Below are 27,941 nucleotides of genomic sequence, written 5' to 3' on the forward strand. Positions count from 1 at the left end.
CAGTCTTATTTTCATGCCTTGTCATGTACTTTCACTGTTGGTATCCGCTATAATAAAACCCTTAGCGTGCATGCGCACTTCAATCTCCTTGTTCTGTGGCGGCGTGCCATGCATGCGCAGTGCCTGCCTCAGCTGATTTCCTGCCCCAATCTCCGATGTCGGCTGACTTCCTGCCTTCTGACTATGCTGCCGGGATGCCTCTTCTCACCCTCGGACCAGCAGCAGTAGCAGTCGCGGTTTCATCAAGCAGCCACGGGGCATTTGCTAGGCCGGCCCACTTCGATAATGAGAGAGTCTAGCGGATGCTGGACAGGGGGAGCAGGGAAGGGAGAAGGGGTACTACTGGACAGGGGGAGCAGAGAAGGGGTGCTGCTTTATAGGGGGGAGGTAAAAGGAAGGGAGAAGGGCTACTGCTGGACGGGGGAGGTAAAAGGAAGGGAGAAGGGCTACTGCTGGATAGGGGGAGCAGGGAAGGGGTGCTGCTGGACAGAGGGGAGCAGGGAAGGGGTACTGCTGAGGGAGCAGGAAGCAAAGAAAGAAAGAAAGGCCTCAGCGCCCCATTGTGCTAAAAGTTTATACTTCTATTCTAACACCCATTAATGTAACGGGCTTAAACACTAGTTTATTAATAATAATGTGATGACTTTATTTGTACCTTTGCTGCATATTAGTACAACACTGGATATTTTTATTAATTTTTTTTTCAGTTTTTTCAGCGAGCTGTTAAGGATGAGCTGGGCCGTCAGAATAACCTCTACATTCAGCCATATGCTTGCTATGAGCTTGGTTGTCTTCTGTTAGATAATCCAGAGGTAATAACATAAAATATCCATCTCTAATCTATATGTACTGTTTACTGTGTGCATAAATTTTTCATTCCAAGAAAGGTACCAGAAACTGTCACTCTATTATATATAAAATATAGTAAATGTATAAGTAAAGAAAGGTGAGGATGGATTTACTAGCTAGTTTGGCAGTTGGAATTAAAATAATGAAATGGATGAGGAGCATTCTGCAGAATTTGGGGTGTGGGACTGCTGCTTCCCTCTCTACATCCTCCCATGCCAGCCCCAAAGTTTAACAGAGTGAGCACTCTCAAACCCTGTACATGTAGGCCTCTGCTGAGGCACTGCCTCGTGCTGTCTCCTTCCGAGGCAGATTTCCTTCAGCATGGATGTGTACTTACAGGGTCTATGCAGTACTCACTCTTTGTTAAGCTTGGGGCTGATAGAGAAGGAGATAAGATGGGGTGGCAGCAGCAGGTAACGGAGCAGGGAGAAAAGGGGAGGGGAGATGCTGGATGTGGGGTATGACTAAGAAAGGGGAGATGGTGGTCCCTTTGTTGGTATAGAAGGGAGATGCAGAGGTGCTGACATGGGGGACCTTGAGCTGCCTCCTGGGAGTGGGAGCACAAGGTTAAAGGTTTGCCTAAGGCATCCCATACACTTGGGTTGACCCTGGTGAGAAGTCAGTTAAGAAACTAGACTCAGAGAGTGGTGGTCAATAAAGTCCACTCTGGTGTGGTTCCAAACGAATCTAGACCTCTTTAAAGTGATAAGTAAAAAAAGAATAAAACCATTATTGTAGTGTGTTTTTAAGTGACATTCTAGAAGAGCTATAGAATATATATATGGCAGTACACTTCCCTCTCCGTATTTGCGGGGGTTAGGGGCAGAGCCGGCCTGCAAATATTAAAAAATTGCAAATAATATTTGGGCCGGTTCTGCCCCTAACCCCCGCTTCCCCCAGCTATCTTAAGCCCTGAAAGCCCCCCTTAAGCCTTACCTGATGGTCTAACGGGTTTTCAGACAGGAGCGATCTTCCCACGTTCCTGCCCTGTGCAGATCGCTCACAGGAAATGGCTGCCTTGAGCTCCCGTAGTCTCTTGAGCCATTTCCTGTGAGCGATCTGCACGGGGCAGGAGTGTGGTGGAAGATTGCTCCTCCCTGAAAACCCGCTAGACCACCAGGTAAGGCTTAAGGGAGGGCTTACAGGGCTTAAAATAGCTTGAAAAATGAAAATGAATTATGTGGTTTAAAACCGCGAATAAGCGAATCCATAGATACAGAATTCGCAAATACGGAGAGGAAAGTGTAATTCATAGGAGATGTCTCTTTCAATTGAAAGGAAGCTTTGGAATGATGGGGCATAGGATGAAGGGGAATGGGGATAGACTCAGAAGTAACCTGAGGAAATACATCTTCACAGAAAGGCTGGTGAACATGTGCAACGTCCTCACTGTAGAGGTAGTGGAGACAAAAACTATCTAAATTCAAGAAAGCTTGGGAGAGGATGGGGATAGTAAAGCTTTGTAGCTGTTATTGGGTTGTTTTTTTTAAACAGTCTGCCTTCTGAATTATAACCAGAGAATACAAAACACGAACCCAAAAAAATATAAAGGGAGGAAAAAATATAACTATAGCAAAACCTCCCCAACCCCAAGAAAAACAACCGACAAGGGGGAGAGACAAGAGAACTCTGACCACGACCTAAATTAACCTACAATTAATATAATGTGAAACAGGAAAACCCTCAGTAACACAGCCACCCGCTTGGGGAAAGGCTGTCACCGGCTGACACTCAGAAAGAGTGTAAACTGTGAAACATCCCCGGGTAACAGGAAAAACCCGGGGATGTTTCACAGTTTACACTCTTTCTGAGTGTCAGCCGGTGACAGCCTTTCCCCAAGCGGGTGGCTGTGTTACTGAGGGTTTTCCTGTTTCACATTATATTAATTGTAGGTTAATTTAGGTCGTGGTCAGAGTTCTCTTGTCTCTCCCCCTTGTCGGTTGTTTTTCTTGGGGTTGGGGAGGTTTTGCTATAGTTCTGAATTATAACAACATAAATCTATCTACTAGCATACATTTGAAATTATTACATAACCTGAAAAAAATCATAACTCAATATATAAGTAGCAAACCTACCATACAACAGTATGTAGCACTAACCCTTTGATCCAAACTGCAAGAACACTATCTATGAATAGGAGCACTGCAAAAATTACACTGGACCTTAACAATACACCTACCTACTACTGATAAAACAAAACAAATGGGACTGCTACAGAGTTCTACATGGAAACTACATACAAACAATACCATACCTTGGTCGTATGCAAACCACAGATAAATCTTCACCAAATACAGAACAAGAGTTCATAAATTAGAAATATAAATGTGAGAGCAAACATTTAACAGTGAATACCAAGACTTTAAGCTATTCATGATCCACAAAATGGAACTAAAAATAGAAATGCATTTCCTTTTGTACTGAAAAAAATACAGACATGTCCACAATACATATTTCCTAAAGATAACATATTCTACTTAATAAATTCAAAATAAAACACAATGGTCTACCTTTGTTGTATGGACATTTTATTTATCCAAGCATGTTAGTCTCAATTTTTCTTTATTGCTTTCCTGTCAGTCTTCTGTTTTCTTTCTAGTGAGTGCTGTTCGTTTTCCACTTTCTTCCTATTTCTTCCATGCCTTCACTATATCTATCTTTAACATATTTCTTTTCTGTTTGCCCACTTATATTTCACATTCTCACTGTTCAGACCTCCATCTATATTTGATTTACCTGTCAACTTGTCTATTCTATCTCACTCTCATTCCTTTCCTGCACTCCTGCACCCACATGGCATAATTGCACATGAGGTGAGTCTCTTTTATTTGAAAGGAAGCTCTGGAATGAGAGGGCATAGGATGAAGTTAAAAGGTGTGATAGGCTCAGAAGTAATCTAAGAAAATACTTTTTTTTTTTTTTTAACATAAAGAGTGGTAGATGTATGGAATAGTCTCCCAAAGAGAGGCAGTGGAGGCAAAGGCTGAATCTGAATCCAAGAAATCATGGGAGATAGGCCCATAGGATCTCTTAGTGAGAGGACAAGATAGTGGATGCTTTGGAAGAGCAGACTGGATGGGCCATTTGGCCTTTATCTGTCATCATGTTTCTATGTTCCCTTCTCTTTCACCCACTCCCCATTATTATATTTTTACCCTCTGTACTCATCATTCTCCTCTTAGTCCTCTCCTTGACAACCCCCATGGCCTCTCCCACATGGTTCCACTTTACTCTGCATCTTCCTGTCCTCCTTGTCTCTCTCCCTCCCCACTTGAAGACAAGCATCTCCCTGTCCCCCTCTTTCCCCGAACCCTTATGGTCCAGCATTTCCCTGCTCCCCCTTCTTTTCCCTCCATCAGTAAGGTATAGCATCTCCTTTCCTTTCTACTTTTATAGTCCATGAACTCTATTAATTTCTCTACCTTCCTCCCCCCCCCCCCACACACACACACACAAATGCAAGGTAGCAGCACAAAGCAGAGAACTGCAGCAGAAAACACAATCTGGCCATAGTAAATGCAGCTTTTTTTGTTATGTCCCCTCCAGAATCAGTACGAAAGGTGTTCAATCCATGCCTGTGAACTGGGACTTGCAGAAATCCACACATTTTCATCTGTTCCTCCTCCTTAGCTGAGAGAGAGACAGCCCTCCACAGTTTTCATTTCTGCAAGCAAACCGTGCAGAAGTCTTTCTCATCTGCTCTTCTTTTTTTTTTTTCATTATAAGATTTTTTTGTGAGTGTGTGGTCTTGGTACCATGAGACCCCTTTGGAGTGGTTCTCTGCCTGGGAAAGGAAGCAGTGTTCACAGAAATGGACTTCAGCTTCACAGGGCAAGCTTCAAGTGGATCTGTGGAGCTAGCCTGCTGTGTGCCACCTTTTGGGCTCAGGGTCCTTTCCCCTGAGAACTAGCTTGCCTTCTGACCTTGTCAGAGGCTTAAGCACAGGGAGTTTGTGTCCTGAGCAACAGTCCTCAGAATATGTAATTTTGTAATGTAATGTAATTTATTTCTTATATACCGCTACATCCGTTAGGTTCTAAGCAGTTTACAGAAAATATACATTAAAATTATAAGTAAGAAAGGTACTTAGAAATTCCCTTACTGTCCCGAAGGCTCACAATCTAACTAAAGTACCTAGAGAGTAATAAAGAAGTGAAAAGTAGAGATAGAGGAAAAATAAGAAAATAAACATTCTAACAAGACTGTATTGAACTATGTACTTTGGAAGGTAGAAGAGAGGAGAGAAAGGAATAGATGCAGAAGGAGGAACCGTTGAACAAAAGAATTCTGGAGAAATTTAAATGATAGAAATAGAACATAACAAAACAAGTGGCAAAACAATAAATAAGATTAAAAATAATTCATAAACTGGAAAGAAAAAGGAAAAGAAAACATTGTCTTCAATCCACGGTTTCAGCTTCAGTGATGAAGTGGAGCAAGTAAGTTTTGGAGGAACGATGATGTTCCCAGAAAAAGGACTTCTTCAGGTAAGAGATTTGGTTGATAGGCGAGGTTCCAAGGGGCAGAGGTTTCAGTCGGAGTCCATCTGGCTGGCAGCCCAAAAACCTTGAAGTTTGAGTCATCTGGAGCAATTCTAAGGCAGAAATTCCTTTCCCTTTACTTCAGCTGCAGTGTAAATTGCTTACAGGCATGGCACTTCAGGGAATGTGAGTACACCTCCGTTATGTCCTATGAGAGAATCGGGGGTAGTCTAAAAGAGTTTTTGTAAATTTCTGGGGGTAGGGTTCAGGTCTTCCACCTCCAAAACCCCTAATTTGGTGTTTTTTATTTTTTCAAATTGTTTCTACCGGCCGTTTTTGGTACAAATATACTGGTGGTGGCTATCTTAAAGTGGAGAGCTTATCTTACAGACCTGGCGCATTCAGCTTAGCTGGCGAGTGTGTTGCATGCGTCCCCAGGTTCTTACAGATCCAGACTGCCTTTGTTGGCATAAGAACATAAGCAGTGCCTCTGCTCGGTCAGACCAGAGGTCCATCATGCCCAGCATTCCAGCTCACGCGGCGGCCCATCAGGTCCAGGACCTGTATAGTAATCCTCTGTCTATACCCTTCTATCCCCTTTTCCTTCAGGAAATCATCTAATCCCTTCTTGAACCCCAATACCGTACTCTGTCCTATCACACCCTCTGGAAGCGCATTCCAGGTGTCCACCACCCTTTGGGTGAAGAAGAACTTCCTAGCATTGGTTCTAAATCTGTCCCCTCTTAATTTTTCCGAATGCCCTCTCATTCTTGTAGTTTTCGAAAGTTTGAAGAATCTGTCCCTCTCCACTTTCTCTATGCCCTTCATGATCTTGTAAGTCTCTATCATGTCCCCTCTAAGTCTCCTCTTCTCCAGGGAAAAGAGCCCCAGTTTCTCCAATCTTTCACCATATGAAAGCTTTTCCATACCTTTTATTAATCATGTCGCTCTTTTCTGGACCCTCTTGAGTATCGCCATATCCTTCTTAAGGTACAGCGACCAATATTGGACACAGTACTCCAGATGCGCGCGCACCATCGCCTGATACAACGGCAGGATAACTTCTTTTGTTCTGGTTGTAATACCTTTCTTGATAATACCTAGCATTCTATTCGCCTTCTAAGAGGCCGTTGCGCACTGTGCCGACGGCTTCATTGTCTTGTTCAAAATTACCCCCAAGTCCTTTTCTAGGGTACTTTCACCCATTACCAGCCCTCCCATCGTGTAGCTGTACTTCGGGTTACTGTTTCCTACATGCAAGACTTTATATTTCTCTACATTAAACTTCATCTGCCATTTCATCGCCCACTCTTCTAATTTGTTCAGGTCCCTTTGTAAATCCTCACAGTCCTCTTTAGTCCCAACTCCACTAAATAGTTTGTCGTCTGCGAATTTTATTACTTTGCACTTCGCCCCTATTTCTAGATCATTTATAAATACATTGAACAGCAGCGGTCCAAGTACCGACCCCTGCATGACCCTCCTCCAGTCTGAGTAGTGGCCCTTCACTCCTCCCTTTGCTTTCTACCCACCAACCAATTTTTGATCCATCTGTGTACTTCTCCTTCCACCCCATGGTTCTTCAGTTTCCATAGTAGGCGTTCATGGGGTACCTTGTTGAAGGCTTTTTGGAAATCTAAATATACGATGTCTGTGGAGTCCCCTTTGTCCATCCGTTTGTTTATTCTTTCGAAGAAGTGCAGTAAGTTTGTTAGAACGATTTTCCCTTGCAGAAGCCATGTTGGCTTGTTTTCATCAGTTTATTCCTTTCTAGATGCTCATCGATACTGTCTTTTATCAGCACTTCCGCCATCTTCCCCGGAACCGAAGTCAAACTTACCGGTCTGTAGTTCCCCGGGTCACCTCTCGATCCTTTCTTAAAGATGGGCGTAACATTAGCTATCCTCCAATCCTCCGGGATCACGCCTGTTTTCAGGGATAGATTACAGATCTGCTGTAGTAGTTCCGCTATTTCCTCCTTTAGTTCTTTCAATACCCTAGGGTGGATTCTGTCCGGGCCCGGAGATTTGTCAGTTTTTAATCTATTTGCTTGTGTACGTCTTCAAGGCTTACCTCCATGGATGTTAATTTTTCTACTTGATCTCCTTTGAAGATTTTTTTCAGGTTCTGGCACGATAGATGTGTCCTCTTTTGTAAATACTGACAAAAATAACATGTTTAGTCTATCTGCCACTTCTTTTTCCTCCTTTACCGCTCCTTTCCTATCTCCGTTATCCAGCGGTCCCACCTCCTCCCTTGCCGGCTGCTTCCCTTTAACATATCTTAAGCACTCTGATGCTATACCGCCTTTGTTGCCAGATGTTGCTTCCACCCTGAATGATGCTGACACCCTCTGTGGAATGGTTCAGCAGGATGCCTCGGAGAGCCCTGATAAGGGTGATGACTCTTTATGCAGGCTTTTTAAGTCAGTTTCCATCCATCATTTCATTGCGGACGCTAAGCAGGATCTGAAGCTGGAGGATCAGCTGTTCTGTCATGAGCTGTTCTAATGCTCTGACATCCTTATTTTCTGCGCATCCAGATTTTACTGCCCTGGTCACAGAACAGTGGGATGCTCCTGAGAGCTCTTTCAGGCTGTCTAAAGCTATGTCTAAGCTTTATCCTATAACATAACATAACTTTATTCTATACTGCCACAATCAGACGATTTCTAGGAGGTTTATACTGAAGAGAGCTGGACAATCAGTAAAGTACAAAATACAAATAGCAAAGATACAACATATTTCTTAAGTGGATCCAGCAGGTATCCAAGAGCACAGCCTTCCCTAGTGATGGGGGAGTGTTGTTTAAAGATTCCCAGGATAGCAGGATTGTTTTTGTAAAAAAAAATAAATTTTTAAGTAATTTTGAAGTGGCTTCTTTTGGCATCAGTTTCGGCTGCAGCTGCCTCATTTGTGGCATGCTGTCACATGAGATTATGCTGGGTGCCCTTTATTGAAGTGGATGCCTGTCCTCAGCTGGTGCTGCAAGGCATGGATTATGTAGGAGATGCCTTGTATGACCTCAGATCTGGATAAGGTCTTGTCTTATACAGAGTCAGCTTGCAGGATGCTTTGGATCCATCACTGGGCTGGAGATTCGGCCTATAATGCAACACTGAGCAGGCTCCTCTTCAAAGATCAGTTGCTCTTTGGTAAGGGGTTGGATGACCTCATGGCTAGCATCACGGATCGATGCCCTAAGTCTCTCTAGCTTTGATGTACCCCTGGGGGGGGGGGATTAGCACTATTTTTTGTCCCTCTTGCAGATTTCACCAGAATTCCACAGGCTTCTCAGCCCAGAGATATTCCCAGGGGTACAGGCAATGCTATGACATCTCTAGATGCTCACAGGCTTCAGGATCCCGCACAAGCTCTGTGTCTAAGCAGTCTCATTGATGCCAGAAGTCTTGACATGATTCCTCATAGCAAAGATTTGTTGTCAGTATTTACCAGGAGTGGACGTGAATTTTCTCGGATTACTGGGTGCTGGGCATCATATGGGAGGGGCACAAAATAGACTTATTTTGTCTCCTCCCCTCCCCCCACAGATTTATTTCTGGATTCTCCATCTAGGCAGCTGAAGAAAGAGTCCAAGGTCCGAGCTACCCTGCAGTGTCTCTGAGCTGTGGAGCCTGATTCAGAAAGCAGGCTTCAGCAGATACTCCTTCTACTTTGTTATGCCAAAGAATGATTCAGGGAACTGGAGACCCACCCTGGATCTCAAGTCAATCAGTGCCTTTCTGCGGTTTTCACACTTTCAAATGGAAGCTGCGCTCAGTCATCGCAGCTGTAATCCCGGGGAATTTATGGCATCTCTGGATCTGACAGAGTATTCTCTTCATATTTCCATATTCCTGGGACATTGAATGCATCTGAGTTTTCATGTTCTTCAGCAGCATTTCCAGTTCACAGCCCTCCCTTTTGAGCTGGCAATGGCTCTCCATATATTCACCAAAGTGATGATGGTGGTGGTGATGGCAGATCACCTCCAAAAAATGAGGGTCCGAGTCATCCCTATCTTGACAGTGGGTTGATCAGAGCTCTGTCCCGACTGGATTGTCGCTTTCAAGAACAGCCAGTTACGCCTTCTCAGACATTGGAGTATCTGGGAATTCAGTTCGACACAGTCCAAGGTCGTGTTTTTCTTCATGAGCCATGCAGACAGAAGCTCCAGAAAAAGAACTAGATCTTTAAGTGCTCCCGATTCCCATTGCCTGGCCTGGGGTCCATGGCAGCCTCTCTGGGACAGGGTGCACATGTGGCCTCTCTCTCTGGTCCCCACTGCATAATCCCCTTCAGATGCCACTTCCCTGGGCCAAACCTACGTGCAGCAACCTGCATTGGTGGATTCAGGAGGAAACTCTATGTGGATCGCATCGCAGAGTGGATTGCTCTCATTACCAATTCCAGTCTGGCCGACTGAGGTGCTCATTGCAGGGACCGCGCCATTCAGGGACAGTGGATATCCCATCAAAAGGTTTGGTTGATCAACTTGATCAATTATCTGGAGCTTCAAGCCATACAGCTGGCATTGAGAGCTTTTCAAAACACCCTGGCAGGAACAGCGGTAAGGGTGTTTTCCGACAATGCTATGGCGGTAGTGTATGTGAATCAGAAAGAAGGCACCACAAGTGCTCATTTGAATAGGGCTGCTTAGATGCTTTTCTGATGGGTGGAGTTGCACCTTCAGGCTCTCTGCAGCACACATAGCCAGAGTAGAACATGTGCAAACAGACTTTCTCTGTCACCAAGTCCTGGACCTGGGAGAGTGGTCTCTCTCAAAGAGAGCATTTCGTCTCATTGTGCGTCATTGAGGCTGGCCACAGACAGACTTGATGGCTTCAGCCAAGTACTCAAAAGTCAGTCGCTTCTTTAGTAACAGAATAGAGCCAGGAAGCTTAGGTTTGGATGTGTTGGTCCAGCCCTGGCCAATTCAGGAACTCCTTTCCATCTTTCCACCTTGGCCCATGGTGTGTCGAGTCATTCGCAGCATAGTGACTCATCATGGGCTGGTGGCCCCAGGCTGGCCTGGCTGTCTATGGTATGCAGATCTTGTCTGTTTTCAGTGGGATAAGAGGCTCCAGCTCCCTCTTCCTCATGTCTTGCTCAATTCATGGACCAGTTCCTGCGGCGAACCCCTGGCACTTTGGTCTTATAGTATAGCTCTAGAGTTTTGGGCCTTTATTCAGAAGGGTTACTCCAATGTAGTCATAGCCACTGTTCTGAGGTCCAAGAAACAGTCTACCATTGTGACAGTGGTGTGCCAGAGATCAATTGAAGCTGTTGTGAGATTCCCCCATGTCTGTCTCAACAGCAGACTATGGACTTTTCCTCTAGGAACTTATCCAAGCCTTTTTTAAAACCAGCTACATTAACTGCTCTCACTACATCCTCTGGCAACGCATTCCAGATTTTAACTATTCTGAGTGAAAAATATTTCCTCCTATTGGTTTTAAGTCTTTATAAATCTTAGTCTTTATAAACAGTAGTAAAAAATCGATCCACTTGTATCCATTCTACACCACTCGGGATTTTGTAGACTTCATTTGTATCTCCCCTCAGCCGTCTCTTTTCCAGTCTGAAGAGCCCAAACCTCTTTAGTCTTTCCACATTTGAGAGGAGTTCCATCCCCTTTATCATCTTAGTCACTCTTCTTTGAACCTTTTCTAGTGCTGCTATATCTTTTCTGAGATAAGGAGACCAGAACTGAATGCAATACTCAAAGTGAGGTTGCAACATTCAGTGATACATAGGCATTATTATATTCTTAGTCTTGTTTACCATCCCTTTTCTAATAATTCTTAGCATCTTGCTTGCCGCCTCACATTGGGCGGAAGGTTTTGGCATATTATCCATGATTTCACGAGTGCTGACACCCCCCCCCCCAGGTGGACCCTAGCATCCAGTAACTGATTCAGGTTATTCTTCCCAATGTGCATCATTTTGCATTTATCCACATTAAATTTCATCTGCCATTTGGATGCCCAGTCTTCATATTTCCTAAGGTCCACCTGCAATTTTTCACAATCCACATGCATTTTAACAACTTTGAACAGTTTCGTGTCATCTGCAAATTTAATCACTTCACTCATAGTTTCAATTTCCAGATCATTTATAAATAAATTAAATAGCATCAGTCCCAGTACAAATCCCTGCGGCACACTACTGTTTACCCTCCTCCATTGAGAAAAATGGCCATTTAACCCTACCGTTTGTTTTCTGTCCGATAAGCAATTTTTAATCCACAATTGAACATTGCCTCCTATCCCATAACCCTTAATTTTCTCAAGAGCCTCTCATGAGGAACTTTGTCAAAAGCTTTCTGGAAATCTAGATACACTACATCAACTGGCTTGCCTTTATCCACGTTTTTTCACACCTTCAAAGAAGTCAAGCAAATTGGTGAGGCAAGATCTTCCTTGGCTGAACCCATGCTGACTTTGTCTTTTTAAATCATGTTTGTCTACATGTTCCACAATTTTATTTTTTATAATTGTTTCCACTATTTTACCCGGCAATGAGATCGGATTTACCGGTCTATAATTCCCCAGATCTCCCCTGGAACCCTTTTAAAAAATCGGCGTAACATTACCCTCCAATCTTCAGATACTATAGACAATTTTAGCGACAGGTTACAGATCACTAACAACCATTCAGCAATTTCATGTTTGAGTTCTTTCAGTAGCCTGGGATGTATACCATTGGTCTAGATCAGACATGGTCAAACTACGGCCTGTGGGCCATATCCGGCCCATTTAGTTTTTTAATCTGGCCCGCCGACCATCTGAACCCCGCTGACCGCAAGCCCTACATACCTCCCTCCAGAGCATCATTGGGCTGACAGCACTCATTTGCGGCCTTCTCTCATCAGGGAATTCCCTCTGCCGCATCACTAACATGAAAGGCCCCAACGAGAGAAGGCTGCTCTTGGTCCGGCCCCTCTGTCAAATTTAAGAACCCATTGTAGCCCACGAGTCAAAAAGTTTGCCCACCCTAATCTAGGTGATTTATCACTCTTTAACTTGTCGATTTGGCTTAGTACATCTTCCAAGTTCACCCTTGAAAACCATTTCCAGTTCAGGAAGATTTCTTACATCTTCTTCCATAAAGACCGAAGCAGAGAATTCATTCAGTCTCTCCACTATTGCCTTATCCTCCTTGAGCATACCTTTTACTCCTTGATCATCCAACGGTTCCACAGATTCCCTCACAGGTTTTCTGCTTTTGATGTATTAAAAAAAATTGTTACTATGAGTTTTTGCCTCTTTGGGAAGTTGTTCTTCATATTCTTGTTTAGCTTTCTTTATCAATGCTTTGCATCTAACTTGCCAGTTCTTATGTCTCTTCTTAATTTCTTCATTCAAATCCTTTTTCCATTCTTTAAAGGATGTTTTCTAGGCTGTAATAGACTCTTTCACTTCATCTTTTAACCACGCTGGCTCTTGTTTTCTCTTCTTTCCACCTTTTTTAATACGTTGAATACATCAGGTTTGGGCTTCCATGATGGTATTTTTAAACAACATCCACATCTGGTTTACACTTCTAACCTTTGCCACAAACCCTTTAAGCTTCTTTTTAACCATTTTCCTCATTTTATCGTAGTCTCCCTTTCTTAATATGAATGCTACTACAGTAGATTTCTTTAGTGACATCACTGAGAAGACTGGACATGTGAAGAGTCTTACTCCACTTAGAGAGAACCACTGCTTTTCATCTTTATGACCATCTGTCTGTCTTGATTAGCCAATCCAGACGAAGTAGGCTGGCATCCAAGACCTCTATTGCCTGTTGGATCCGCATGGCCATTTTGTCAACTTCCATCGCATATGGCAAGCAGCTGCTGGTTTCTCTTAAAGCTCACTCGACTAGAGGTGTTGCAGCTTCGTAAGCAGAGTCTCAAGCAGTTCGTTCAGCCAAGATTTGTAGAGTGGCTACTTGGTCTTCCTTCATATCTTCACAAGGTTTTACAGAGTGGATGTGCCGACTCGGTCTGACGCCACCTTTGGGGTCTCGGCTCTTCTGTTCCACCCTAGAAATTACCATTGCTTTGGTACGTTACCTTTCATACTGATTCCAGAGGGGACATAACAGAATAGAAGATTAAGTTCTTATCTCTGGTAATCTTTCTGTTAGTCCACCCTCTATCTACCGTATTTTCACGCATATAACGTGCGCGTTATACACGATTTTTACAAACCGTGCATAACCTTGCGCGTTATACGCATGAGCGCGTTTTATAACTTTTTTTTTTCAATCCGATCGGCATCCCCCCTGCGAACCAGCATCCTCCCCCCCGCTCGCGTCACCCCCCCCCTCCCCCGCGATCCTACATCCCCCCCCAAGCACCACAAAACATGTCTTACCCGATTGGGCACCAGCACCAATGCACAGGATGTGCCAGTGCCAGTGCCAGTGCCTGAAGATCCTCCCTGGTTGGTTTGGGCTGGGCTGGGCGGTGCGGTGCAGGAGAGATCCTCCTTCTTCCTGCGCCGGGCTGGACTAGGCTTTGAGCATTTGCGCATGCTCAAAGCCTTCTGGTCGCGCTCTCTCCGAGATAATCTCGGAGAGAGCGAGACCAGAAGGCTTTGAGCATGCGCTTTGCTACCAGACAGATTTAGTAGGACATCAGTCTGCCCAGTGGTACAAATTAATTTCTGAATTTTTGAATAAGAAGCCAAAAAATAGTCTTAGAAATATAAAAAACATATATTTCTGCATCTCGTTGGCCACGAATTTGGACTTTGAGATTAAAATGTACAGCGTCAGCATCTATGAGACAAACTTGGTTATTTTTATTACATAGGATTTTTTGGACCCCAGTTTGTTTACAAAAATTAGACAGTTCCAAGTCTAATCGATGTTGGCATTGTCATAACGATATAGGGACTTTGGATCATCTGTTATATATTATTGTCCTTTGATACTTAATTTCTGGAAGTCAATTTGGGGACAAATTAATCTCATTCTTGATTCAGCAATTCCTTTAACCTATGAAGCCATAATTAGTGGTACGCTTTTACATGTCAAGCCTTCTTTGGATAAATATAAAAGTTGTCTTTTTTTGATCATGATGGGAATAGCTATTCAAATGGTTACACATAATTGAAAGAGCTATGACAGACTGAATTACACGTTTTGGTGGACAAATGTTTGTACTACGAATAAATATGAGAGAATGAATGTGGAGTGTTTGGGGTTTAGTAGTACATTTAATAGAGTGTGGAGCCCATTGACTGTATTTGTTACACTGTAATAATTGTCATGAATTTATTTATTTTTTTGTTGGTTTTCCTAACACATCCAGGGGAGGGTTGGAGGAGGGAAATGTATTTTGATTATTAAAATTACTTAATTATAATTTTGTAAACACATAATTGTCTTCTTGTATTAATAATTGGGAGGAGGGGGGAGAAAATGATTGTTTTATGGATAAATTGTGTATTTAATAGTGCGTTTTATGAAATATTTATGTTCAAGTAATTGTATTGCACTGTCAAAGTTTAAAAATCAATAAAGATTTATAAAAAACAAACAAACCAAGAAACATCTGTGACAGTACAATAGATTGACCCAACTGGGTCAAGTGGTGGGCTTATTTCCTTATTTGCTGTTGTCTGTATTCCACATCTAGATGGTTTTAATTTGCCTCAATTTTTAATTTTTCAGACAGTTGGAAGAGGCAAGGCTTTATTATTCCAGGCAAAGGTAAATATAACAATGCTTTGTTTCAGAACAGAAATTGTATATGCTGGTGCTTGTGCAATTAATAAATCCTGAATAAAGGGCTTGACAAAACTGCACTAATACTCCAATTCTATATATGATGGTCAAAACTGTGCGTGCAAATATAGGTGCATACTCAATTTGTGTGCACAATCTAATTAATTAATAATGATTGATAATGAGGCCAATTTAACTGATAATGAGCCAAATAGCACCAATAATTGGGTACTAATAATCAAATATTGGTGCTATTTGGCATTAATTAAGATTTGTACACACATTTTTAGGCACTGGGATCAGCACACAAATTTTACACACAGGTCTGAAAAGGGGGGGGTGCAGTCATGTGAGGGGCACAATTTTATAAAATAGGGGAGGTCCGCGTCTAAGTTAGGCACAAGAATTTACATCAGGTTTTACTTGGTGTAAATACTTGTGCCCAAAAATGGGCTGTTTATAGAATAGTACTTAGTAAAATTGAGTCCTTAATTGCAGTTTAGTAGATAGTAACAGCTAGTGCATAAGTGTGGTAATAGGTTTTGCAGTATCTCTACTGTTACCATATACGAAACCACACGTTACATGCATTTTGTATCAGAGCATTCACAAGCGAGGTGTGGTGGGTGAAGGCATATGGCAGGTAGCATGTGGCTCATACCACATTATGTGGTAATTATATTATATTATATTAAGTACATGCTGTCACTTCTGCTTTTAATGCAGATCTACTTAGCATCTTCTAAATGGGAGGCAGTGAATGCATCTACTGTAGGTGCTGTGTATAGTTGCCATATTAAATTTGCAGCTATTGCTCATTAAATTGCTCTGTTAAGCCACAGTAACTGCAAAATCTAACACACCTTAGTAAAAGGGCACCTTAGTCTGTATGTTTTATATGTCCACATATTTCTCCCCTCCACTTCCATTTCCTTCGATTATGTGTGATGATCTATATATACTAGTGGTCTCAAATTCAAACCCTTTGCAGGGCCACATTTTGGATTTGTAGGGCCTCAGAAAAAATAGTCAATGTCTTATTAAAGAAATGACAATTTTGCATGAGGTAACTCTTTATAGTTTATAAATCTTTACTTTTGGCTAAGTCTTAATAATAATATTGTAATTTATAGCTAAAGAGCCATTTGATCAAGAAAATGTTTTATTTTACTTTTTGTGATTATGATAAACATACCGAGGGCCTCAAAATAGCACCTGGCGGGCTGCAAGTTTGAGACCACTGGTATACACCAAATTTTCAATACACCTCAGGAGGTCTGAGGCGATCTGGATGGATTTTGTTCTTTGAGATATTTTTAAATACATGTGAAATGTTTACAGTTTAGAAATTTCTAATATGGGGAGAAGTTACCTCTAAAATAATTTAAAATAAGTATAATAAAAAATATATATAAAAACAACTGTACCAGTGACAATTTGATACGTTAAGCTCTAGGGCCATGAGAGTATTCGAGCCTCAGTGGTATCGCTGAGGTCCTGGGAAACTTTTGTTGTATGAGCTCTTCACTTTAAGATTCAATAAGACTATTGAAGAACTCTTAAGATTGATTGCCTGATTGATAGTAAAGTGTGACACTATATTGTAAGCATGTAAGCTAAACGCTTCTTAGATTTGGTTTTGCCATTGATGGTGTATAGCTAAATATTGTTTTTGAATATTATAATATCAGCAAATTCAACAGCTCTATATGAATACATATCGGCCCAATTTTTTAAACTTTATTTTAGAATTTAGAATCATTATCATGATCATTTCAAGAATAGCTCACCATCATATACAGAACATGAAATGCCTTGCATCACTCTTTTTAATGAAATCTATTATCCTTCTCAGCAACTAAAAATATTTCAGATGAATTATGGTGCAGGAGTAGTAACAAAAGCAAAGAGAGATGTAATACTGCAGGCCATGCTGGTGTGAGAGCTATGTTGAAGTGTGGGCATAGAAGCAAGTTCCACAACTAACTAGCAATCCTGTATGAGCCAGCATACTGTCTGAGAGATTTAAAATGGCAAATCAGGAGGAGAAAAGATTAACGAGGCAAAGAAAGATATTAAGTTGTACAGAACTATATTTTGGCACTCTGATAGCTGAATGAAGCTTTTAAATATAAACTAGTAGACGCCCAGAAATCATTTGCAGAAGCATGAGGATTTTTACTGTGTGTACTCAAATATAAGCTGAGTTTTGGCCAAAACATATCCCAAAAATGGAAGTCTTGGCTTATATTCGGATCAGCGTCCACCCCCCCCCCCCTTCCAGTCCTGTTGCACGCCTGCACCAGGCTTGCCATAAGACCTGGTAGTCCAGCGGTGGGCCAGGACAGGGGGGATCCTTCCCTTCTCCTGTCCCGGCCAACTCTAAAAACTTTCACTTCCCTCCTGCCTTCTCCGTGTGCCTTTGAATTCCCTGGTGGTCCAGCGGAAGGTCGGGACAGAAATGATTCCTTCTGCTTTCTGTCCTGGCCAATTGTGATAATTTTACCTCCCTCTTGCTTCCCCCGCATACCTTTAAAATCTCTGGTGGTCCAGCGGTGAACTGAAGCGGAAGTGATCTTCCCATTATCCTGCCCTGCTCCGGTTCACTGCTGGATGTTGAAACCATGTCAAAAATGTGTTGGTCCTGAATGACAAAAACTGGTACTTTATATTTGCTAATCTTGTGTGGTAATAATGGCAAGTAGTGAATAAAAGAAAATGTTTTATGCCTCTGAGCCAAAATTGTGATTTAAATACTCCATTTATAATTTAACAGATGATAATGAATGTTAGTTTGAATTAAGTAGTATATTAAATCTTTTGTTGGGAAAACAATAGTATATTAACAATATTGTTTGGTTGGAATTTAATATGTTTAATATAGAAATACGTAATGTAAATGTGCATGAGTCGAGTCTCTTTCATTTGAAAGGAAACTCTGTAATGAGAGGGCATAGGATGAAGTTAAGATGTGATAGGCTCTGGAGTAATCCAAGGAAATACTTTTTTACAGAAAGGGTGGTAGATGCATGGAACAGTCTCCCAGAAGAGGTGGTGGAGACAGAGACTGTGTCTGAATTCAAAAGAGCCTTGCATAGGCACATGGTATCTCTTAGAGAGAGGAAGAGATAATGGTTACTGCAGATGGGCAGATTCTATGTTTCATGTTTCTATTATTTATCTGCTGGTGGGAAGGAGGCCCACCTAGCAGCAGCACCCCCTTGTGGCAGCCTGGCTTAGTTGTAAATGCCAGCTCAGTTAGTTTTTCTGTATGTGCCAAAAACTGAATCATAAGGAAGTACTTGTGTCAGTGGCTCATGGTGCTGCCACTTACTTCTGAGCTGAGCTGCAGAGATCTGTGTGAGGGGAGGGCTTCAGTTGGGAGGGCTTGGGGATCTCTACCAGCTGAAGTAATTATATTTTTTTTAATCAAATTGCAGAGGATGGGGTGGGGGCAGTGAGCAGAGAGGACATATTGTGCCTAGCCTCTGGCTACGGAACTGAAGTACAGAGAAAAATGAGCTTTTTGAGTACTACAACTGGATCCAAGTATCCTTGATTTTGTAACATGGAAGTCATATGTTCCACTCACTTTTTTTCTATTTTTATGATACAAGAACAATTTCTAGAATATGTAAAATATATAAATGAGTGAAACATTGTACAACATTTTGTGTACATACTTAAACTGATTTTCAGTGTTTAATATATAATATGTTTACATTGATAGAAACAAAGCATTGAAAAAATAAACTGTTTACAGAAGGTCATCAACTGTCCCAGAAATCACAAAAAATCTAGGTTGTTCAAAATTATGATAATATTATTGTCCACATCCTCAGACTACATTGTAAGGAATTTATTTTTGTATTCTTGTATTTGCATATCCTACTGCAGCTTGGGAAAACCCACTTATATGGCTGATTCACCCTGCTTATTGACAGAGAAAGAAAAGTTGTTCACCTATAACAGAGTAGGATAACTTCTGCAAAAGATGATGTTAAGTTACAATCTAATTTTGCAAGGGTATAATGCACAAGAAGATACACGGAAGTTACCTAGTATTTTCTACATGATTGGATGAGGTACTCCCTTTCTGATGCTACTGGATGAAACAAAGGGTCAAGGGTCATGGATTTGATATACTGCCTCTCTGCGGTACCACCAGAATGGTTTATTTTTATTATACAGTAGGATCTCAGTTAACCAGGTCTCAGTTAACCAGAAGTCTCAAACAACTGTCAAAAAATTAGCTGATGGAAAAAAAGACCCCCGAAACACCAGCTGCAGCAGTCCTGAGACACTACCCCCCTCCCTCCCTCAAGCCCCAGAGCAGCTGAGAGAGGAACTCCCTTCCTTCTGCTCCAAAGCACCAGCGCGGCAGCGATCCTGAGCCACAAAGCCCTCCTCCCTCCCTCAAGCCCCTTAGTGGCTGAAGCAGGCAGCGGTCCTGAGCTGTGAACCTCTCTTGCTCTCGCTGTCTCGCTTACCTGAGCGCAGCCAGTCAGCAGGAGGCAGCCTCAAAATGGGCTGTTCACAGCCAGCTCTGGCAGGGCCTTTCCTCTGATACATCACTTCCGATGCATCAAAGAAAAGGCCCTGCCAGGGCTGACCACGAATAGCCAGGGAAGGAGGGGAGGGAGCGAGGGGATTCACGGCTCAGGATGCCACTTGCTTTTACCACTAAGGGGTTTGAGGGAGGAAGGAGGAATTTGCGACTCAGGACCACTTCTGCGCTGGTGCTTCGAGGTGGGGGTAACACACTCTCAATTAACCATAAAAACAGTTATCTGGTATTCATCAATCCCTGTGGATGCCAGATAGCTGAGATTCTATTGTATAAAGGCACTTTCTTTGTTCCTAGTAGGCTTTCAGTCTATGGAAAGTATTTGTTACAGGTGAGCAAGTTTGCTTTATCACTGGTCCTTAGAAATATGATTAAGCGGTATAAGAAATTCTAAATCTCTTATCCGGTGCAGAAGATAATACATTTAGCTCTGGGATTGTGAGAAGATTGATTTATACTGCATAGGTGCCCCAGCTAGCTATCAAGCAAGCTAGTAGATTACTTTTTGTGTATAGTTTCTGTCTCAATCACCCTATCATTAAGAACCAAGTAACAGTGGCAAAGGACCACCAGGATGAAGATAAAGTCATAAGCAGAGAACATAGTGAGATAAAGGCTAAATAATTTTGGGCAGTATGTTTTCACTCTCCAGAATTCTGTTTACCTAAATCTGCTATTTCAATGGTTTTCTGTCTTGTCTTATGCTTTCCACAGGAGGAGTTCACTGGTTATGATTTTGAAAACAGGCTGCACGTGCGCATCCATGCAGCATTGGCCTCACTACGAGAAATGGTCTCACAATGATGAGCTGGAAATCAGCATGAGATGGCATCCCATGTCAATCGGTTTCTGCACTTTACGATATCACAGGCAGCAAAAGTGAAATGGAGGAGGAGAGTTATCACTCTCCCTCTGGAAGAGCACCTGTACCAGAGTTGCACCTAAAACCCTTTGAGCAGGCTAAAATAGCAAATCTGACATTTTATATCAGTTGGAAAGAAAGTTGAACGTGAGCATACTGTATAATAAGCATAATTGTAGAAAAGCAAGAAGTGGTGTTCAAATGACCTTGTATGAAACACTTTTTGGTTTTGATATTGTTTGAGACCACACTGACCATGATCACAGTGTGCTGCTGCATTGAAGTCTGTGAGAAGCACATGTCTCACTTTATATATCAGTGCAATCCATGTTCCTGGGATTTGTCATTGATTAGCATCTATTAAGAGACAACAAGGGGATGAAGTAGCACAAGGTTGAAACTTGAGAGCAGTAGTTGTCAAGGCTTGAAATCTGGCTATTAGTTCATGCATCTTTCATCAAAATAAATAGTAAAACGGGGGCCTTATCCAGTCTACCCTTCATCACCAGCTAGTGAACTCCACAATCCCTTCCTCTTCAGAGATTCTCTGTGCTTTGTTTCATGATTTCTTGAATTCAGATTCCATTCTTGTTTCCACCACCTCCAGTGGGAGCCTTAAATTACTCCTGAAACTGCCCCCTTTCACCCTCCTCCTATATCCCCTTCGTTCTAGAGCCTCCTTTTAATTGATAATTCCTATGAATTTGTACCTTGGAATTATTTTAGTGTCTCAGTTGTATGTCCCCCTATCCTACCTGTCCTCCAAAGTGTACCTGTTTAGATTTTGTGTCTGTCATGACATGCTTTATGATGAAAGACATTGACTATTTTAGTACCTGCTCTCTGGACTAACTCATTTGGTTTATAGCCGTTAGTACTCCATATTAGGTCTTGCTTATACAGAGGCACTTACACCTCCTTTTCCCTTTTGCTAATTCCTCTTGCTGTGCACCCAAATATCCTTCTGGCCTTTGCATATCAACTTTTTAACCACTTTAAGATCATCATATATGATCACCCCCAAATCTTGCTCTTATTTGTGCACAAAAGTATTTCACCTTCTATACTGTACTAGTACACTGGATTTTTTGCAACCCAAATATCTGACCTTGCATTTTTTTTTTATATTAAATCTTAACTGCCACACTCTAGACCAGTGTTTCCCAAACCGTGTGCTGCAATGCCCTAGGGTGCTGCATCAAATTCACAGGGGTGCTGCAGAGGAAGACACAAATGAGCTGCCAATACAGCACCCCACCTCCCCCCATGGGAAACCTCACTCCTTTACCCACATTGCAGCTTACAATCTTCAGGCCACTGGCAGCTTACGACGCACTGCCTTCGAGAACCTGGAAGCTTTCCCTCAGCTGCAGTGTCCTGCGGGGTCTGGAAGTTGAAGTAAAGGGGAAGACTTCCAGGGCTGCCGAAGGCAGTATGTTTAAGCTGCCAACAACTTGAAGATCACAAACTGCATCATAGGGAAGGAAGAGAGAGGTACTGGATCCCATGAGGGAGGGGGATAAAAAAACTCACACCTGACTGGGAGGGAGGGGTAAATGAGAAAGCTGCCAAATTGAGGGGGGGGGACAGGAAGGAGACATGCCAGATCAAAGAAGGGAAGGTAGAGGGGAGAGAGATAGCATACCATAGGGAAGGGAAGAAGGCGAGAGAGACCAAATGGAAGGAAGGGAAAGAAAGGATAGAGATACCAGATTGTGTATGGTGGTGAAGACATGCCAGACCATGGGAGGGAGAGAGGGAACTATTAGTTATTTTTTGACTTAGGGGCGCTATGAAACAAATTACAGACATACTAAGAGTGTCTTGAACCAAAAAAGGTTTGGTAACCACTGTTCTATACCATTGTTCAGCTTTGCTAAATATCCAAACTGTCCATTGTATTTATCCTGTTGCAGATCTTGGTGTCATCTGCAAAAAGGGAAACTTCCTGGTAAGTGTACCATAATATTGTTTACAAAAATGTTGAAAAGAATTGGACCAAGGACCAATCCCTTTGCTAACCACTGATAATGCCCCTTTCCTCAGAATAAACTCCATTTACCACAACTCTGTACCTTCCACTCTGTCAGTTTCTAGGCCAGCCAATCATTTTAGGGCTGATACCAATAAAGTTTTATAGGTTGTCTATGCGGAAACAAGTGCAAAGCCTTTCTGAAATCCAGGTCTATTTATATATAGTGCTCTCCCCTCTCCAACTGTCTGGTCATACAGTCTAAGAAATTTAGCAGATGAATCTAACAAGATCTACCTCTGGTATAACACCCCCCACCCCAATAACAATAACCAAACATTCTGCTTCAGAACTGCACTGTTCTATTTTAGCTGTGAATTCTGATAACTATTGAGGTCAGTCTATCCAGCCTGTATTTCTTAGCCTCCTTCTTAACTTATTGTGAAGAAGAGCCACTTCCACCTGTCTCCTGTCCTCTAAATTCATAATTCATGGAAAGTGTTTCACATTTACTGAACTCATACTTGGATCTACATCATCCTCTTCAAGAGGGTCCTAGGAAATACTAAATATCAATAAGAGGAACAGATTTGCAGATGAATATGACTTAGAAGTAAGAAGAGAGCTAGACAATAGAATCCCCACGCTCAGGAAATATTGCAGCCACTTGGTGGAGAGGGGTCTGTTTTTCTGGCCTTTTCCATCTACATCCCTACCCCAAGGCAATCACCTTGGCTGCCTTCCCCTTTTCCAAGAAAACACGAGTTTGCAGCCTCTGAGTGCTGACTCATTTCTGATGCAAACACTTCAGACAGGTTTTTTCTTAAGATCATTGAATTGTATAGGTACGCCTGTGATTGACTGGGGGTTGGGACCCCTTATGGTGTTCTGAAAGCCTATGTTTGGTGTTGTGACTTGGGTGGGTTTTCCATAGAACATCATTGACCTGTGCCAGTGGGAGGTGGGGAGTGTTGATATATATATATAGATTGTAACCAGGATTAAAGCTTGATGACTGATGCTACTGCTCAACAGTTTCAAAATTTGTGGTAATTCAACAACTTTTTTTTTGTCTGTTAAGCCATTTGTCCAAACGTATATTTTTCTGTGTAAGAAAAAGAAAAAAAAAGATTAAACTGGAAGAATTTTATTTACAGACTGCTATAATCTTGGATGGCAAACACAGGTTGTGGAAGACATCAGTAATAGTTTAGCTGTGCAATTAAAGTTGCATATTTTTTTTACAACTCATGATATTCAGCATTTAAAAGGTTTTAATTTTTAAAGACCCAACAAAAGGCTAGTACGTGTTTTTTGGGGATCCCACAGGTCCCCTACCTATTTTCCAGCTTCTGGTTTGCTAGTCTAATAAGAGAAGGGCCTACAAAGATTCCAGCTTTCTACCAGCCCCATGCGACTACTTCAGTGTACAGTCCAGTGAATATGGAGAGGCATCTTTCAGCGGGGGTATGATTAATGGCTTAGGTTTTCTACCTATATATGGGAAGCATTCTGTTTGCCACATAATGCTGTGCATCTCTGCAGTATGTTTCCTGTCCTGAAGTTCAGATGTGGGCTGATACAAAAGCAAAATGCATCTATCATAATGGGATTTTACTGAAGTGAAAAATTGAAAAAATGGACAGCGGTGCATGAAAATAAATGTAAAGGCCATAATTATATAGTATTTCATACTCAATAGGGAAAAGTCAATGTTTTCAGTTCCAAAAATCTTTTCAGGTATATTTCTAGTTCTCGTGTAATTTAATAGAAATACTCTTTTTCAAATTAATATAAGTGCATAATTGAGGTCCTGCTGGGTCGGAGCAAAGATCCATCAAGCCCAGTATTCTGTCAGTGACCTGTCCAGCTCACTAGGAAGTAGAGGCAAGATAAGGGCAAAACTGCTCAGAGATGTCCAGGGCTACCTTTCACACTTATCTCCCAGCCCTAATCGTTCTTCCTGATATGCTGACAATGGAGACTGATGCCCAGTATTTTGGAAAAATTTAGCAGTTTATATATCTTGGCTAGTAAACTAATACAAAGCAGTTTCCTGAAATAATTACAATAATTACCCAATGGATCCCAAAGAATAGGCCACTTCTTGCAATTTCTTCCAGGAGTATGCAGTAGCTTTATGAGGTTTACTTGGCTAATGATTATGGACTCAGATATGCTACATAACTTGGCCACATCTTCTGGCAATGCTTTCCATAGCTTGATTGTTCATTGAAAGAGAACATGCTTCCTCCAATTTTGTTTTAATTGTGGCACAGCAGCTTGCTTTTATTTATAAATATGGATGATTCAAGAATCCACCTTTCCCCAAGAGCTCCCGTTCTTTCCATTCTGTACTCTCTGTTGGGTATGATATTGGGAGATCCATCTCTGTCTTATGTAAAAGTGAGGTCATGCAAGTCTTGACATCAGCATTAAGCAAAATAGCTTTTTAATTTGGGTTGCATGATGAAGAAAGTTTATGATTTTTTTTTCTCCACATGTATATATTTCTGGTTAACAGAACCAGAGTGGAATTGTCCCAGTCAGAAAGGTGAGCACCAAAAAAGTGTCCTTCAACTCATCTGATAAACATAGATACCTTTATTCATCCAAAATCATGTTTATGCATCCAATGACTCAACGACCCGATATGCACATGTTTCGGCCTAACCGGCCTGCCTCAGGAGTATTATGAGTCTTCACCAGGTGTATTAGAAAACCATATAGTGTACAAAGATGCACATGCCCTCTAAGCACGACTACTAAAATACAAAGACGTAAACCAGTGATCCTCACGACGGACATACTGCAACTCTTTAGCCCAATGTACCAGTTTTAATGGATGCTATAAATTCACTCTCGCTGCACCAGATCTTAAGCCAAGGCAGCATCTTTGTACACTATATGGTTTTCTAATACACCTGGTGAAGACTCATAAGACTCCTGAGGCAGGCCAGTTAGGCCGAAACATGTGCATGTCGGGTCGTTGAGTCATTGGATGCATATACGTGATTTTGGATGAATAAAGGCATCTCTGTTGAAGGACACTTTTTTGGTGCTCACCTTTCTGATTGGGACAATTCCACTCTGGTTCTGTGCTTTTGAGTTTGTGGTTTTGTTTCCCCGGTTTCATTTTGTATATTTCTGGTTAACTCATCTTTTATATAGTTTAGTAATATAGTAAATGATCACAGGAAAAGACTGGCAATAAGGATACCTTCCAGCTTTTGGGCACAGAAGATGACCACCTGGAAGATTTTTCCCCATCCAGGAGAGTTATCTCCCCCCCTCCCCAAGGATTTGATTCCCACTGCAGCTCCTTGTGACTCTCCATTGCCCTAGGTATAAAATAAGGATCTGTATATAATATGTAAACTACTTTGTTACCACAGAAAGGTAATTTACCGAATCCAATTTTCTTTCTTTCATTCTACCATCTTGAGTAGAACATATAAGTTACTCATTTAGTTCCCTCTAGCATCTCACCTTTCTTATACCTAAACACATGAGCTCCTGTGTTTCTGCTGGAACTTCTAGTTAATTCCAGATCTTTACAGCCTGCCAGATAAACAGACTCAGCTGCTAGCTTGATTCTAGCATCCCTTTATGATCTAACTCCTATTCTCCCTCACCTTAGGTAGCATGACCCGATTTTTGAGGACAAGAGGAAAGTCTTCTTCAAGACTTACATTCTGTCTCACTCTGTGCCTTTATGGGCTTGGCAAGGGATATTGCAGTAGTGGCAACTGCCTTCTCTTCCTCTCGCGGTTCAAGTTCATGACCTCCATAACACACCCAAATCCTGTTGGCTTCATTTCAGGGTCTCATCAGACCCCTGGTTGCTCCATCTCAAAAAAGTGATATTTGTGAGAGGAAAAAAATCAGTTGCCACCTGCTTAACAGACTACCAGATTAAAATAAAACTACAAATGGGAATTCTCTTGAATTTGCACAGCTGTGTTCTGCTAGTGTCTTCCACAGCCTGGTTACAATAGTCCTTCAGAGCACTTTTCTTTTAAGTCATAACATTGTTCTCAGAATTAAAAAGGAGTGGGGGGTTGTGCTCTAGTAATGCCAAAACTATAAATGAGCAGGTTGCTACACTATACAATTCAGTATAACATATAACTTTTAAAAAAATAGACTTTGAGGTACTTCAGGGTGTACTTAAATTCAGGGATTTTTTTTTCTGTGTGTATTTTTTTTAGGGTAAATGACAATGGGAAAAAGATACTCAGATTCATTAACTGTGCTTTCCAGATATTTATTTTGTGTTGCTAAATGATTTTTGTATGCTTGTGTGTACGTACAAGGGCTGATTAAAATGTAATGAGCCTGTTGTTTTATTCAGAAATCAGATGACTTTTTCAAAGTAGCATCCTTCACATTCAATACATTTTTTTGCAACGTTTCAAAAACAATTCAGATGTACAGTAGACTGTTTTATGACATCACTTTTAGCGCTGCGGCTGTGGCATTTTGCACTTCCATCATCTAACGAGAACCAGCCATATCTTCTTCTTGGAAAGATAAACAGAGGCAGTCTTATTACTTTTCAATCAGCCCTCGTATATACTATGGGCTCCTTTTACTAAGCTGTGCTAGCGGTTTTAGCGCTCGCGGCTAGACGCTAACGCCGCCATTGAGCTGGCGTTAGTTCTTGGCGCGGGGTTAGCGCGCGCTAAAAACGCTAGCGCACCTTAGTAAAAGGAGCCCAGTATATTTAATCTGAATGTTAGTGATTAGAAAAACTGAGCTGCTGAGGACTTGGGTTACAAGAGTTGTTAAATTCTTCCTGCTCAGGTTGCTGATTCTTGTGGGAAAAGTCCACAGTCTCTTAATTTATTTTTTTAAATGACTAAGAAACAAACACCTTGTTATTAGCTACTTAATAGTTCCTTCTAACTGCGAACCTGTGATATTTAAACGATCTAAATACCTCAGGCCAAAAACCTTTCATGGCATTAACTCAGAAAACATGGCCAGATTTCTACTTTTGTCATTTTTCACTTGGAAGCTGTAACACTAGCAGCTAGAGTTCCTAACATGTGCTCCTGCATTAGCACATGTTAATGCTATTAATGTGTGGTGTTAGTAACTAGGTCTCAATGCACAAACTGGCATCTGCATTAAAATAACATGTATTAATGGCATTTAGCATGTGCTAATCCAGTAGTTGTGTTAGTAACTTAAGCTCTAGGTTTGGGTTTTTGTTTGCTTTTTTGCCATCTTGCTTTGTATTTATATTTAATGTGCAGTTGTAAAAATAATAATAATTTATTTCTTATATACCGCTATACCAGAAGTTCGAAGCGGTTCACACCAGAAATACATGCAATCAATATTTGGGGTACAAAATAAAACAGTCAGTCTAAAATGCAATAAAACATTAAAAATACATCTGATTAAAATCTAAAAGTTAAGACAGTAGCATAATTAAGATATAAACAGCTGTTAGAATTCATGATAAGTTAAAACAATAACA

General features: G+C 41.6%; 1 protein-coding gene across 2 annotated transcripts in view; it reads left to right on the forward strand.

The window, feature by feature from the left end:
• Positions 1-25,067, forward strand: part of TTC39C (tetratricopeptide repeat domain 39C) — a 173,802-nt gene extending 148,735 nt beyond the window's left edge. The window contains exons 12-14 of one of the 2 annotated variants that reach the window (XM_033933869.1): positions 708-812; positions 14,999-15,037; positions 20,334-20,423. In XM_033933869.1, the coding sequence (XP_033789760.1) occupies positions 708-812; positions 14,999-15,037; positions 20,334-20,423 (234 nt within the window). Of the gene's footprint in view, positions 1-707; positions 813-14,998; positions 15,038-20,333 lie in introns of both variants that reach the window. The other variant, XM_033933868.1, reaches the window with a different exon arrangement.
• Positions 25,068-27,941: the final 2,874 nt, after the last annotated feature.

This window comes from Geotrypetes seraphini, chromosome 2 (assembly GCF_902459505.1).
Source record: "Geotrypetes seraphini chromosome 2, aGeoSer1.1, whole genome shotgun sequence".
NCBI classification, from domain to species: Eukaryota; Metazoa; Chordata; class Amphibia; order Gymnophiona; family Dermophiidae; genus Geotrypetes; species Geotrypetes seraphini.